Source organism: Anolis sagrei, chromosome 2 (genome assembly GCF_037176765.1).
Source record: "Anolis sagrei isolate rAnoSag1 chromosome 2, rAnoSag1.mat, whole genome shotgun sequence".
NCBI lineage: Eukaryota > Metazoa > Chordata > Lepidosauria > Squamata > Dactyloidae > Anolis > Anolis sagrei.
The window spans coordinates 18,766,228-18,779,261 of record NC_090022.1 but is presented as its reverse complement, the minus strand read 5'-3'; the positions used below and the strand labels follow the sequence as shown (position 1 = coordinate 18,779,261).

The 13,034-nt window shown below is 43.0% G+C and overlaps 1 protein-coding gene and 1 long non-coding RNA gene across 3 annotated transcripts; one reads left to right on the top strand and one right to left on the bottom strand.

Moving 5' to 3' along the window:
- The first annotated feature begins 199 nt into the window (after positions 1 to 199).
- Positions 200 to 12,611, top strand: FKBPL (FKBP prolyl isomerase like). 2 transcript variants are annotated; one of them, XM_060759523.2, is made up of 2 exons: positions 200 to 393; positions 10,376 to 12,611. In XM_060759523.2, the coding sequence occupies exon 2, from the start codon at positions 10,485 to 10,487 to the stop codon at positions 11,460 to 11,462; it is 978 nt and encodes a 325-aa protein (XP_060615506.2). In that variant the 5' UTR covers positions 200 to 393; positions 10,376 to 10,484; the 3' UTR covers positions 11,463 to 12,611. The 2 variants fall into 2 exon arrangements, with proteins under 2 accessions (XP_060615506.2, XP_060615505.2); XM_060759522.2 differs by lacking the exon at positions 200 to 393 and adding an exon at positions 8,345 to 8,540.
- Positions 4,126 to 8,288, bottom strand: LOC132765273 (uncharacterized). The gene is made up of 3 exons (XR_009630411.2): positions 8,181 to 8,288; positions 6,855 to 6,950; positions 4,126 to 4,396 (listed from the first exon to the last, which is right to left on the bottom strand). It is a non-coding gene; the product is annotated as an uncharacterized lncRNA (long non-coding RNA).
- Positions 12,612 to 13,034: the final 423 nt, after the last annotated feature.

Below are 13,034 nucleotides of genomic sequence, written 5' to 3'. Positions count from 1 at the left end.
AGGAGGCGGGACGAGGCAGGACTATCAAGCCTGCATACGGCAGGAAGAGATAAATACACGTGAGGAAGCAAAGGGACTTCAGTAAGTGCGCATGCGTCTTCCGCAGGACGCTGCAAGGGGTGACTGGAACTACGCATGCGCAGTGAGAGTCTAACAAATTGTTAGCATGAAACTGGCGTACGTTGCATTTTGCGCATGCGTGAGAAGCAGTCCATGCGGAAGGAGAGGCTTCGCGTGAGTGCTGCTGGGAGTTGTAGTTTATTTTTCCATTCTGAGTTTTTCCAGGGATGGTTTCCCCCCATTCAGTCCATTTATGAGAAATACATCATTTTTGGCCTTTTAGAAACCAATGAATCGTTGACCTGAAGAGCTCGAATCCTGTGCCAAGTTTAGGTAAATATGTGTAATATTTCTTTCATATTTTAACTTCATACACTGTCTGTTTTCTACATTCTGTATTTATACTTTTATTATTAATGCCTTTTTAAAAAATTGCTTTGTTTAAATTTGTTGTTGGCTGCCCTCAATCCCATTATTTGGAGAATCTTGAAACAATAATGCAATGATTATAATAGGGTGATAATAATAATATAAAATATAGTAATATAATTTGTAATAATATATAATTGTCATGGTTGGTCCTGAAAAGGACCGTTGGTTGTTTTGCTTGCTTGCTTGCATGCTGGTCGCTTCTGTGGCGAGAGAATCTGCCGTCTACGAAGACGTTGCCCAGGGGACGCCCGGATGTCTTGCAATCCTGCGAGGAGGCTTCTCTCATGTCCCACAGACATGTGCCTTTCATCTCAAGAACAGAGAAGCATCCCGAGCTCTGAAGATCACCTGGGAAGGAATCCCACTGGAGCATTGCAGCACACCCAAATACCTGGGAGTCACTTTGGGCCATGCCCTGACCTACAAGAAACACTGCCTGAACATCAAGCAAAAAGTGGATGCTAAAAACAATATCATACAAAAGCTGACTGGCACAACCTGGGGATCACAACCAGATACAGTGAAGACATCTGCTCTTGCGCTGTGCTACTCTGCTGCTGAGTATGCATGCCCAGTGTGGAACACATCTCACCATACTAAAACAGTGGATGTGGCTCTTAATGAGACATGCTGCATTATCAGGGGGTGTCTGCGCCCTACACCACTGCAGAAATTACACTGCTTAGCTGGTATTGCACCACCTGACATCCACCGGGAAGTAGCAGCCAATAGCGAAAGGACCAAGGCAGAGACATCTGCAGCTCATCCCCTGTTTGGGTATCAGCCAGCATGTCAACAACTTAAATCTAGAAATAGTTTTCTAAGATCTACAGAGACACTCGCTGGAACACCTCAGCAAGCGAGAGTTCAAAAGTGGCAGGCTCAGTCCCAGAACCTCAAGCAATGGCTGATACCAAATGAGAGACTCCCCCCTGGGCACACAGAGGACTGTGCAACTTGGAAGGCGCTGAACAGACTGCGCTCGGGCACCACGAGATGCAGAGCCAATCTTAAGAAATGGGACCACCAAGTGGAATCCTCGACATGTGAGTGCGGAGAAGAGCAAACCACTGACCACCTGCTGCAATGCAACCTGAGCCCTGCCACATGCACCATGGAGGACCTTCTTGCAGCAACACCAGAAGCACTCCAAGTGGCCAGATACTGGTCAAAGTTCATTTAATCAACTACCAAACTCGCAAATTTTGTATTTTGCCTGTTTGTTTGCTTTGTTCTGTTAGAAATGTAATATAATTGACTGGTTGCCCTGACACGACAAATAAAACAAATAAAAGCATAAGGCCATATAATATATAATAATATATATGCAATTTTTGGATGGCATGTTTTAATATTGAATATTGAATGTAATTTTAAATATTTTATATGTATTATTTTTTAATCCAATTGATTTTAAACTTAATATTATATGTGTTTAAGGCAATAAATAATTGCCATATGTAAGCTGCCTTGAGTCCCCCTTGGCATAGAGAAAGGCGGGGTATAAATGGTATTCCCCATAGTCACCTATGGATGTGAGAGCTGGACCTTAGAGAAGGCTGAGCGAAGGAAGATAGATGCTTTTGAACTGTGGTGTTCTGAGAGTGCCTTGGACCACAAGAAGATCCAACCAGTCCATACTTCAGGAAATAAAGCCCGACTGCTCATTGGAGGGAAGGATAGTAGAGGCAAAGTTGAAGTACTTTGGCCACATCATGAGAAGACAGGAAAGTTTAGAGAGGATAATTATGCTGGGGAAAATGGAAGGAAAGAGGAAGAGGGGCCAACCAAGGGCAAGATGAATGGATGGTATCCTTGAAGTGACTGGCTTGACCTTGAAGGAGCTGGGGGTGCGGACGGCTAACAGGGAGCTCTGGCATGGGCTGATCCAGGAGGTCACGAAGAGTCGGAAGCGACTGAACAAATGAACAACAACCCTATTCCTAGCGAGTAATTAAGCCCCATAGCTTGTCCCCCTCTGTACCTCCCACCAGATAAATCACATAGGTTATCTTATCCTGCCCTATGTCCCCTGTTTTTATCTTTGCACATGGCCCAGCCCATTTTAATTTACTCCTTGTCCTTAATATTTATTTTACTTCATACCTGGTGTTGTATCCCACTGTGTTAATTTTCTTTTACTGTTTGTATGTTATTTATTTACTTTTTATTTATTTACTTTATTTATATACCACTTTTCTCATCCCTCAGGCTGTACTTTGTTTTAATTTTTATTTTAATTTCAATTTTAATTATTATGTGCTGTATGTATTTTATTTGTCTATTGTATTCGTTGGGCTTAGCCTCATGTTAGCCGCCCCAGGTCCATGAGGTGAGATGGTGGCGGGGTATAACAACAAAACTACAGTTGTGAAATAGCAACAAAAATAATTTTATGATTGGAGGGTCACCAGAACATGAGGAACTGTATCAAAGGGTCGCGGCATTAGGAAGGCTGAGAACCACTGGTGTACTGGTTTGAATGTTGGGCTGTGACTTGAGAATAGGTTTGTGTCTCATTTCAGCCTTAAAGTTTAATAATAATAATAATAATAATAGATTTCTCTATTTTCTGTTGCCTCACCTCCATTCTTAACTGTGAGCTTTTAAGCAGAGATTGGATGACCATCTGTCAGGGATACTTTGATTGGGTTTTTCCTGCATAGCAGAGGGTTGGATTAGATGGCACATGTGGTCTCTTCCAACTCTGTTAGTCTATGATTCTATGGAAACCGGCATGGTGTACTGCAGTGTTTCTCAACGTGGGGATCGGGACCCCCGGAGGGGTCGCCAAAGACCATCAGAAAACAGTATTTTCTGTTGGTCATAGGGGTTCTGTGTGGAAAGTTTGGCCCAATTCTATAATTGGTGGGACTCAGAATGTTCTTTTATTGTAGATGAACTATAAATTGCAGCAACGACAACTCCCAATTTTCAATGTCTATTTCCCCCAAACTCCACTACTGTTCAAATTTGAGCATATTAAGTATTCATGCTAAGTTTGGTCAAATCCATCATTGGTTGAGTCCACAGTGCTCTCTGGATGTAGGTGAACTACAACTCCAAAACTCAAGGTCAATGCCCACCAAACCCTACCAGTACTTTTTGTTAGTCATGGTAGTTCTGTGTGCAAAGTTTGGTTCAATTCCGTTGTTGGTGGAGTTCAGAATGCTCTTTGATTGTAGGTTAACTATAAATCCCAGCAACTATAACTCCCAAATGACAATATCAATCCCTCCCAACCCCACCAGTATTCAAATTTGGGTGTATAGAGTATTTGTGCCAAATTTGGTTCAGTGAATGAAAATACATCCTGCATATCAGATGTTTACATTACGATCCATAACAGTAGCAAAACTACAGTTGTGAAATAGCAACAAAAATATTCTTATGATTGGAGGGTCACCACAACATGAGGAACTGTATTAAGGGGTTGCGGCATTAGGAAGGCTGAGAACCACTGGTGTACTGGTTTGAATGTTGGACTGTGACTTGAGAACAGGGTTTGTGTCTCCTTTCAGCCTTAAAAACCCATTGGGTGATTTTGGTTAAGTCATAGTCCCAGGTAGGGTTGCTATAAATTGGAGACAGCTTGAAGGCAAACGACAACAAACACTTCAGACAACATTCTGGTGACTTTGAACTCAGAGACGTTCTTTATTTAAATGGTGTTTGTGCTGAAACAGTGAGGTTAAGAGAGGCTAAAGGCTTCTCAGGCCCATTCGATTCCTGCAAGAGCAGGAGTGGTCGAATGAGCCGTCATTTCCCTCTTCGCCGTCCCTTATTCAGTTCCATTAGGAATGAGGCTTCTGGGTACCAACATCAGATGGGACAACAGAAGTGGAGCAGCCCTGAGCTACCGAGCAACTGGTGGGAGGCTGCATTGCTGTCTTTTTGGGATTGCCTGTTAAGGAAAGACAAGAAAAAGACAATGTAGGTGCTGTCCATGCTCTGTAATGTCAGTTCGGTGAACTGTAGGGTAAAATTACAATGGATTTGGAACATTGAGGCAAAGCCTTTTAAGTTTCATAAGATTGAAAGAAGCCAAATTTAGAATTCTGTTGCCTGGTTTTTAGAGGAACACTGGCTGGATCTACTGTATATATAATATAGGTAAAGGTTTTCTCCTGACATTAAGTCCAGTCGTGTTTGACTCTGGAGATTGGTGCTCATCTCCATTTCTAAGCTGAAGAGCCGGCATTGTCCATAGACACCTCCAAGGTCATGTGGCTGGCATGACTGCATGGAGCGCTGTTACCTTCTCGCCGGAGCAGTACTTATTGATTTACTCACATTTGCATTTTTTTTGAACTGCTAGGTTGGCAGAAGCTGGGGCTAACAGTGGGAGCTCACCACTGGATTTGAACTGCCAACCTTTTGATCAGCAAGTTCAGCAGCTCAGCAGTTTAACCCGCTGCACAACCATATAAGGTGTATATAAGTGAATTTCAAGTTCAGGGTCAACAAGTTTAGCAGCTCAGCAGTTTAACCCGCTGTGCCACCGGGAGCAATTATAATTAAGTTCAAATTGCATTATGTAGTCAATATAGACCCATATAATATAGTGAACATGCATTATGTGGATGAACACTGACCATATAATACAGTTCAAATGGCATTATATGGCAGTAGAGACCCAGCCATTTGTTTTAAAGCATAATAAAGCATAAAGTACATTCTACACTGTAGAAGTAATGCAGTGTGATACCACTAACTGCCATGGCACAATGCTAAGGAATCATAGGAGTTGTCATCTTACAAGGTCTTCAGCCTTCTCTGCCAAGAAAGTTGATACTTCACCAAACTACATAGCATTGAGCCATGGCAGACAAAGTCATGTCAAACTGCCTTAGTTCAATAATGTAGACACATCCTTAGACTTTTCCACTATAAACAGACACTCTCCAGAATTTGAGATCAGAGTTTTTTTTCTTGCCCTGCCTGGTTATTCAGGGAGTTGTATCTTCTGGATGCAAAATGTGGGCTGCATTACTAGGCTATAGGTGTTATCTTTTTAATACAGACTGTCTTCCACTTTTGCAGATTTTATTATTCATGGATTTGATTCATAAGTACTCTCTAGGTCCTCTAGTGCCACTCTGTGGTCAGTTTTAGCCAGAATTGATCTGGAGGTTTTGAAGATTCCTACAGAGCTGTTCTCTTAAGGTTAAAAAACCCCCAATATTTTTAAAACCAATCTTGGTTGTTTTCACCTTTGCTATAATTGTGTGCCCCTACTCTGGCGAATGTGAAGGGCTTAACTATGTTTCCATAGCTGGAGAGACAGGGGTTCCTTCTGGAGTGTGGTAGAATCTCCACTGGAGGTTTTTAAGCAGAGGCTAGATGGCCATCTGTCAGGAGTGCTTTTGATTGCCTAGCTGACTGGGTGGCCCTTGGGGTCTTTCCCAACTCTTTGATTGTATAATTCTGTAAAGAAAGGCTAATGCCTATGCTCCTTAGCTTGGGAGGAGAAGGAAATCCTGATTTTGTAGACAAAGGCTAGTGCATATGCCCCTCAGCTTGGGAGGAGAAGGAAATCAGATGGTCACACATGGCCTTATTATGGGATTGGAGGGACATCCCTGGCTTCTTTCTTGGCCTTTGACAGTAGCTTGACTTTCAGCCAACTGCAGGATAAGCTGGGATAGGATTTGAAGATCCGGATTATCCCCTGTAGCTATTGATGGATATAAACTGCTGCTAATGGAAACGGCACAGGAAGACTTAGCAGAAATATTGGCAAATCTGGTCACTGAGGTCTTAGTCCAAACCCCCAGGGTCCAAATCTCTGGAAGACCCAGGTCTCTCATTGTTTAAACCCAGGGGTGAGCAACTATGCTAGATATTGTGCTGCATCTACACTCTAGGGTTAAGCTGCTTTAAGTCTCCTTTGTGGAGAGAAAAAGCAGGGTATAAATCAACATAATAATAATGACAACAACAATAATGCAGTTTGACACCACAGCTGAATGCTTTGGAATCATGGCAATTGCAGCTTGGTGGGGCACCAGCAGTACTTGGCAGAGAAGCTAGCAACTTTGTAAAACTGCAGCTTCCATAGTTCCATAGCATTGAGCCATGGAAGCTAAAGTAGTGTCACACTGCATTAATGCTACAGTGTAGATGCACCCCTGGGGGGCATCCCTTCCACCATACCTGCTTGGCACATTTTGGCATGCCTGAAATGATGCTGTTCTGGGTGAAAGTCATTTTGGTAGCTTCGTATTATAAGGAAGAGCTTTCTTGTTTTTTTGAAGGAGATGACTGAAGAAAGGAGCTTAAAGAAAGATCACAGATCCAAGAAAGAGGATCTCTGAACCAGTAATAGGATGAGAGAGGGATAAAGGGAAGGGCTCTCTTACCGACTTGGCACACCTGGTTCTTGCACATCAGCACCGGCTCCCTCAGTTCCTCATTCCGCAGCGATGCCGCTATTTTCCTGGCCACATAGCGGCAGACTGAAAAGGAGAAAGCAAACATATCCTAAGCTTTCATTTTAAAGACACTAGTAATATATATACCTTTTCCCCTTTCATTTCTCTTCCTTCCCTCCTTTTTTTCATTCTCTTCTCTTTCTTTCTTCCCTCCTTCCGTTCCCCTCATAGACATGTCGACTAACAATAACAAATCAGCTTCGCTCCCTTTCTTTCTCAGTGATATCACAGAGGGCCACTTCACCTACCCACAGCCAATCCACTTTGATCTCTTCTTTTTCTCAACTTTGGTTCTGGAAGGTGTGGCATTTCTTAATTCAAACCCCTCCATTATTTTAAGTTGGATAATGAAGGGCATGTGTGCCAGGTTTGATCCGAATCCATCAAGCCATGTAGACATCTTTGTGGTACAAACCGACAAACCAATCAACCTACATATTTGGGCACACTGAGTATTTGTGCCAAGTTTTGTCCATAGCCATCATTGTTTGAGTCCTCAGTGCTCTCTGGATGTAGGCGAACTACAACTCCAAAACTCAAGGTCAATGACCACCAAACCCTTCCAGTATTTTCTGTTGGTCATGGGAGTTCTGTGTGCCAAGTTTAGTTCAATTCCTTTGTTGGTAGAGTTCAGAATGCTCTTTGATTCTAGGTTAACTATAAATCCCAGCAACTACAACTCCCAAATGACAAAAATCAACCTACCCCAACCCCACCATTATTCAAATTTGGGCGTATCGGGTATTTGTGCCAAATTTGATCCAGTGCATGAAAATACATCCTGCATATCCGATACTTACATTATGATTCATAACAGTAGCAAAATTACAGATATGAAGTAGCAACGAAAGTAATGTTATGGTTATGGTTGGGTGTCACCGCAACATGAGAAACTGTATCAAGCATTAGGAAACTTGAGAACCACTGCATAGGAAAATGCATGAAGATTTGGGTGAATTACTGCTGTCATCATCCCAGGTCCATCCATCCCCCACCCAAACACTGCCAACAGTTAAAGTAAATTATGATGACAGTGTGTGCCATATTTGGTCCAGATCCATCGTTGGTGGGGTTCGCAGTGGTCTCATCCTTAAAATCTCCTCCAAAACACTCCCCTGTTTTGGTTTACTCTAAGCCTGGCCCTTGGCTTCTCAGGTTTCTACTCCTTTCCCACCCAGATATTCTGATCTTAAAATCACCGAGGATTTCTATTTCTTGTTGTCTTTATGTACATCTTTCGGCCCCACTACATACCACCAATTATGAGTCACACCATGGTTTTTCAAGAGAAGAGTGCTTCCCAGGAGTGTTGCTGTGTCTTCCTTGTGTAAACTGGATTGCATAAAGGGAGGGAGGGAGGGAGGGAGGAGGGATTAGAAGCTTTGAGAAAGGCATTGTGGGATATGTAGTCTTATGAAGGCAGTGGCTATGTTCAGTGGAGCAGGAAAAAAACAAGCAAAGGACCTATTGGTACGCTTAAAATCTTCCGTAAGAAGAAAAAAAATGTTTCGAGGCATTGCTTTAATCTGTTTCCAAAAAAATATGAAAAGACAACAAAGAGCTGGGACTGTTTAGCCTGCAGAAGAGAAGATGGAGAGGAAACGTGATAGCCATGTATGTGAAAGGATGCCATAAGGAAGAGGGATCAGGCTTGTTTTCTGCTGCTCTGGAAACTATAACTTTTTTTTTGTCTCAACTCAGACATGTACTACTCCATTTACTTATCTCACCCAGGATTTTACCAATTTTATGCCATGCATTTGGCCTGCCCACTCTGTGTTTTTTTTAACCATTTTTGCTGCGTTTGTTTATTGTATACCTGTTATTGTTTGCATTTTATTTCAATGTTATTGTTTATTGTATTTTATTTATTTATTTATGACATTTATATGCTGCACTTCTCATCCTGAAGGGGACTCAGAGCAGCTTACAAGATATATGAGGGGTATTTTTTAAAGTAAGGTCTGTTTTGTTGTAGACACTATTAGTTCACGTGCATACCGCAACGAGCGCATGCATCGTGTACCGGCATGCCTCGGGAACAACTGTGCTCACTTTCCGCTCTGTAGCTAACCTGTACGGTTCTGTTCTGTGCTTTAAAAATGTTTAAGACTATCAACTCACCCTCCGCATGTGAGGTTCGCTCAGTGATACGGTTTTTGTCAGCAAGGAACCTGCCTGCTGTAAAAATTCATCAACAGATTTGTGAAGTGTACAGTGATACTGTTTCACTCATAACAGTATCACTGAACACTTCACAAATCACGGCCATCTTTGAATTGCCATACCCACTTACGCACTTTGCGGTATGCGCGCGAACTACTAGTGTCTACAACAAAACGGACCTTACTTAAAAAATATCCCTTGTATATACATACAATATACAATTTTATTAGCATAGTACAATATCAGTATTAACTACTAGCTGTACCTGCCACACATTGCTGTGGCCAACCTTCCCTCCCTCTTTCTCTCCTTCTTTCTTTCTTTCTTTCTTTCTTTCTCTCTTTCCTTCCCTCCCTTCCTCTTTCCCTCCTTCTTTCATTCCCTTTCTTTCATTCCTTACTTCCCTTCTTCTTTCTCTACCTCTTTCCTTCCTTCCCCTCTGTTTTTCTTTCTCTCCTTTCTTCCTTCTCTACTATTCTTGGACTGTAACTCCCAACAGTCTTCCTGATTGATCTATCTACCTACTATCTATCTTTATCTAATCTATATATCTTATCTTTTTGGAGGATTGCTGGGAGTTGCAGTTCAGGAATAGGAAATATGTACGGATTGGGGTGCTCTGAAATAAACAAAGGAGAAGCAAACTTGCAACTTGGAAGCAGTACATTTGGAGCATCCTTCTCCCCTAAAGGGCCTGGTCTATGGGATGATGGGAGCTGTCATTTTCTCACATGCACTGTATCGTCATTGACCTTTGGGGAGGATTTATGAGTGATGGTCACTCGTTGGTCTGTTAGGGGTGTAGTGTCCAAATTTCGTGTCAATACATCCAGTGGTTTTTGAGTTATGTTAATCCCACAAACGAACATTACATTTTTATTTATATAGATTACTATATGGTATTATACCATTATAGTAATCTATATAAATAAAAATGTAATTATACCATTATACTGTAATATTATTAGTAATATTACATGTAATATAAATATATAATTATAATATCATATTAGTATTATTAGTATTATATTGCATTACATTATAATATTATAGATGTTATATGTATACACAATATATTATATTATATTATTAGCATAATTTTAATTTGCTGTATTGGCCTCATGTTAGCCGCTCCGAGTCCCTTTGGGGAGATGGTGGTGGGGTATAAATAAAGATTGTTATTATTATTATTAAGAGGGGGGCATAGTACAAGTTGGGGTAGAATGGGATGTGGGGCACGTTTACGACTTCTTTCAATCTAAATCTCTTCTTTTTCTTTTCAGTTCTTGCACTGAAGTTCCTCATCACAGGCTTCTGCACAGCCAACTTCTCTGCTTTTCTACAACCCATTACTGCACTCAGAACCTGTTTACTGAGCTGAGAAATAAAGAAATGGCCAGTACAGAATCGGCTGCTGGGGAAACTATGGCTCTGGAAGAAAAGGAACAGAGCATGGAGTCCAACCAGGAAACACCTAAAGGTGAGGGGAATGACCATGATGGATGTCCTGGAGGCAGTCAAAAGGAGGGCAGAGTGGTGGTGAAAGGAGAGGACCTGAAAGAGAACCTGCCTCCATCCAACCAGCTGCAGTCGACCAATGGGAACGTTCACTGGTCGTGCCCAGACGGCACGTTTATCAAACTGGTCCAGGAGCCTGGCAAAGGTTTAGATAAGCCCAAGGAAGGTTCAATCTGCCATGTCTTCCTTGAGGCCGACCGTGAAGGACCCCTCAGTTACCCGTCCCGCCAGTGGGCTGAGGTGGAGCTGGGTGGGGGCGATGCCGATTGGGATGGGGTGGTAGACCGTTGTCTGGAGACCATGCTGGCCGGGGAACAGGCCGAAGTGAGGTTGAGGGATGGAGGCACCATCATTGTCCAATTGGCCAGCTTTACAGAGGCCAAGGACAGCTGGGAGATGAGTGCCAGTGAGAAGTGGAGCCTGGTGCTCAGCAACAAAGAGCGTGGTGGGGAGCTGTACCGTGCGGGAGAGGTTGGCGCAGCTGCCAGGCGCTACGCCAAAGCCTTGCGTCTGCTTGTGGTGGCTGCCCCTCCTCCAGACTATGACCAAATTAAGGCTGAGCTCCACGCCAACCTGGCCGCCTGTCAGCTGAGGTTGCGCCAGCCAGCCAACGCAGCCCAAAACTGTACCAAGACGCTGGCGCTTCAGCCAGCCAACACCAAGGCGCTCTTTCGGCGGGGCTTGGCTTACGACGCCATGAATGACCTGGAGGGAGCGGCGCAAGATCTGAAGGGGGTTTTGCAAGTGGAGCCCGGGAACCGAGCTGCCCGGCGGGAGTTGGAGCGAGTGACAGAGCGCATCAAGGCGCGCGATGCCAAACTTGCTCGGGCCATGCAGAAAATGTTTGCTTGAGAATAACAAAGCAGTGTTTTCTCTTAATACACTCTCTTTGCATCCTTTTCCCTGCAAGTGTCTCAAGGCAAAACTATGAGGGTTGTCCAGAAAGTAAGGTTACAAGATTTTTTTAATGTAAACAATGCGTATCTTCTTTATCTCTATCCACATCTCTTCTCTATACACAGAATAAATCTCTATCTCTGTACACATAATATCACTATCTCTGTACACTTATCTTCTCTATACACATAATAAAAGTGAAACGTGTATGTGTGTATGTGGCAGAGGTGTCCAAATATACAGACAACCGCCTGCCTCCACAAACAGGCTAAAGTTCCAAGTGCTGAGAAGTCTCCAAAGGCATTCCCTCCACTGACATTGCAGGTTATAGTGAGTGCCATGAACATGTAGCCCAACCCCTCCAATGTCCTCCCCAAGAACTACAGCCCACCACCCAAGGAATGCTTTCATTCAGGGAAAATTTCGTTCTAGATTTGACATGTTTCTTTCACCACAGGCAGTCATCCCAGAGTTCCTTGTGTGGAATTTGCATGACCCCGACCACTGCCTCTCCCTTAATCCTTTCCTACCCTTTCCTATGGCATACAGCAAACACAAAGGAATAGATCAACAACTGAACAGACTGGAGGAGGTTGGGAGACTGACTCAACAGGTTGGAAGTTGTAGTTCACCCTGCATCATGGCAGAACACTGTGCCACCAACCCTCTACCCCCCCCCCCCCCCCCGGAGCACTGAACCCAGCCACAGATCTGGACCAAACTTGGCACACACACTCAACATGGCCAACTGTGCATACAAGCCTGGTTTGGAGAGGATTGACTCACAATTCTGGGAATTGTAGTTTACCGACATCATTATGTATTTTCTAATCGGAACATTAATAAAAATGAAATCAAAGATTGGCTTTTCCTTAATAAATTGCGCTACTAATTAACTAGAAATTAAATAGGAATTATGTTGACGTCTGTACCAGTTTCCAAAACAGAACGAGAAAGAGGAAAAATTATCACTTTTGCTCCAGAAACCTGGCCAGTTGAGGTACGCCGTTCACCAAAACCCCAGAACAAACAATGCCTTTTTCAAATAACCCGGGCACCGCTGGATCTCCAAGCTAGTATTTTAATAAAACTTACATGGATGTAGCATAGGTATTATACTGTTTTTCCACATAATCACCATTCAGTTCAATACATTTTGTCATCTGTGGGATGAGTTTTCGATGCCTGTGTCATAGAAGTTTCCCTCCACCTTTTTCAGCCAGTTCATCACTTCGATTTTCATCTCGTCATCATCGGAAAAGTGTTTTCCACCCAGGGGTTCCTTCAATGTAGTGAATAGATAATAGTCACTGGGTGCAAGATCAGGGCTGTGAGAGGGGAGGCTTAAAACATCCCAACCAAATAAAGCCAACAACTCTTGTGTTGCATGAGCAGTGTGCAGATGCACATTGTCATGAAGGAGGCAGACTCCAAGTGTCAGCATCCCACGTTTGTTTTGGATGGCTCTGTTTCATTATGTCCTTTCCATAAACTGAAACGATTTTGCAACGAATCACAGCGGTGTTC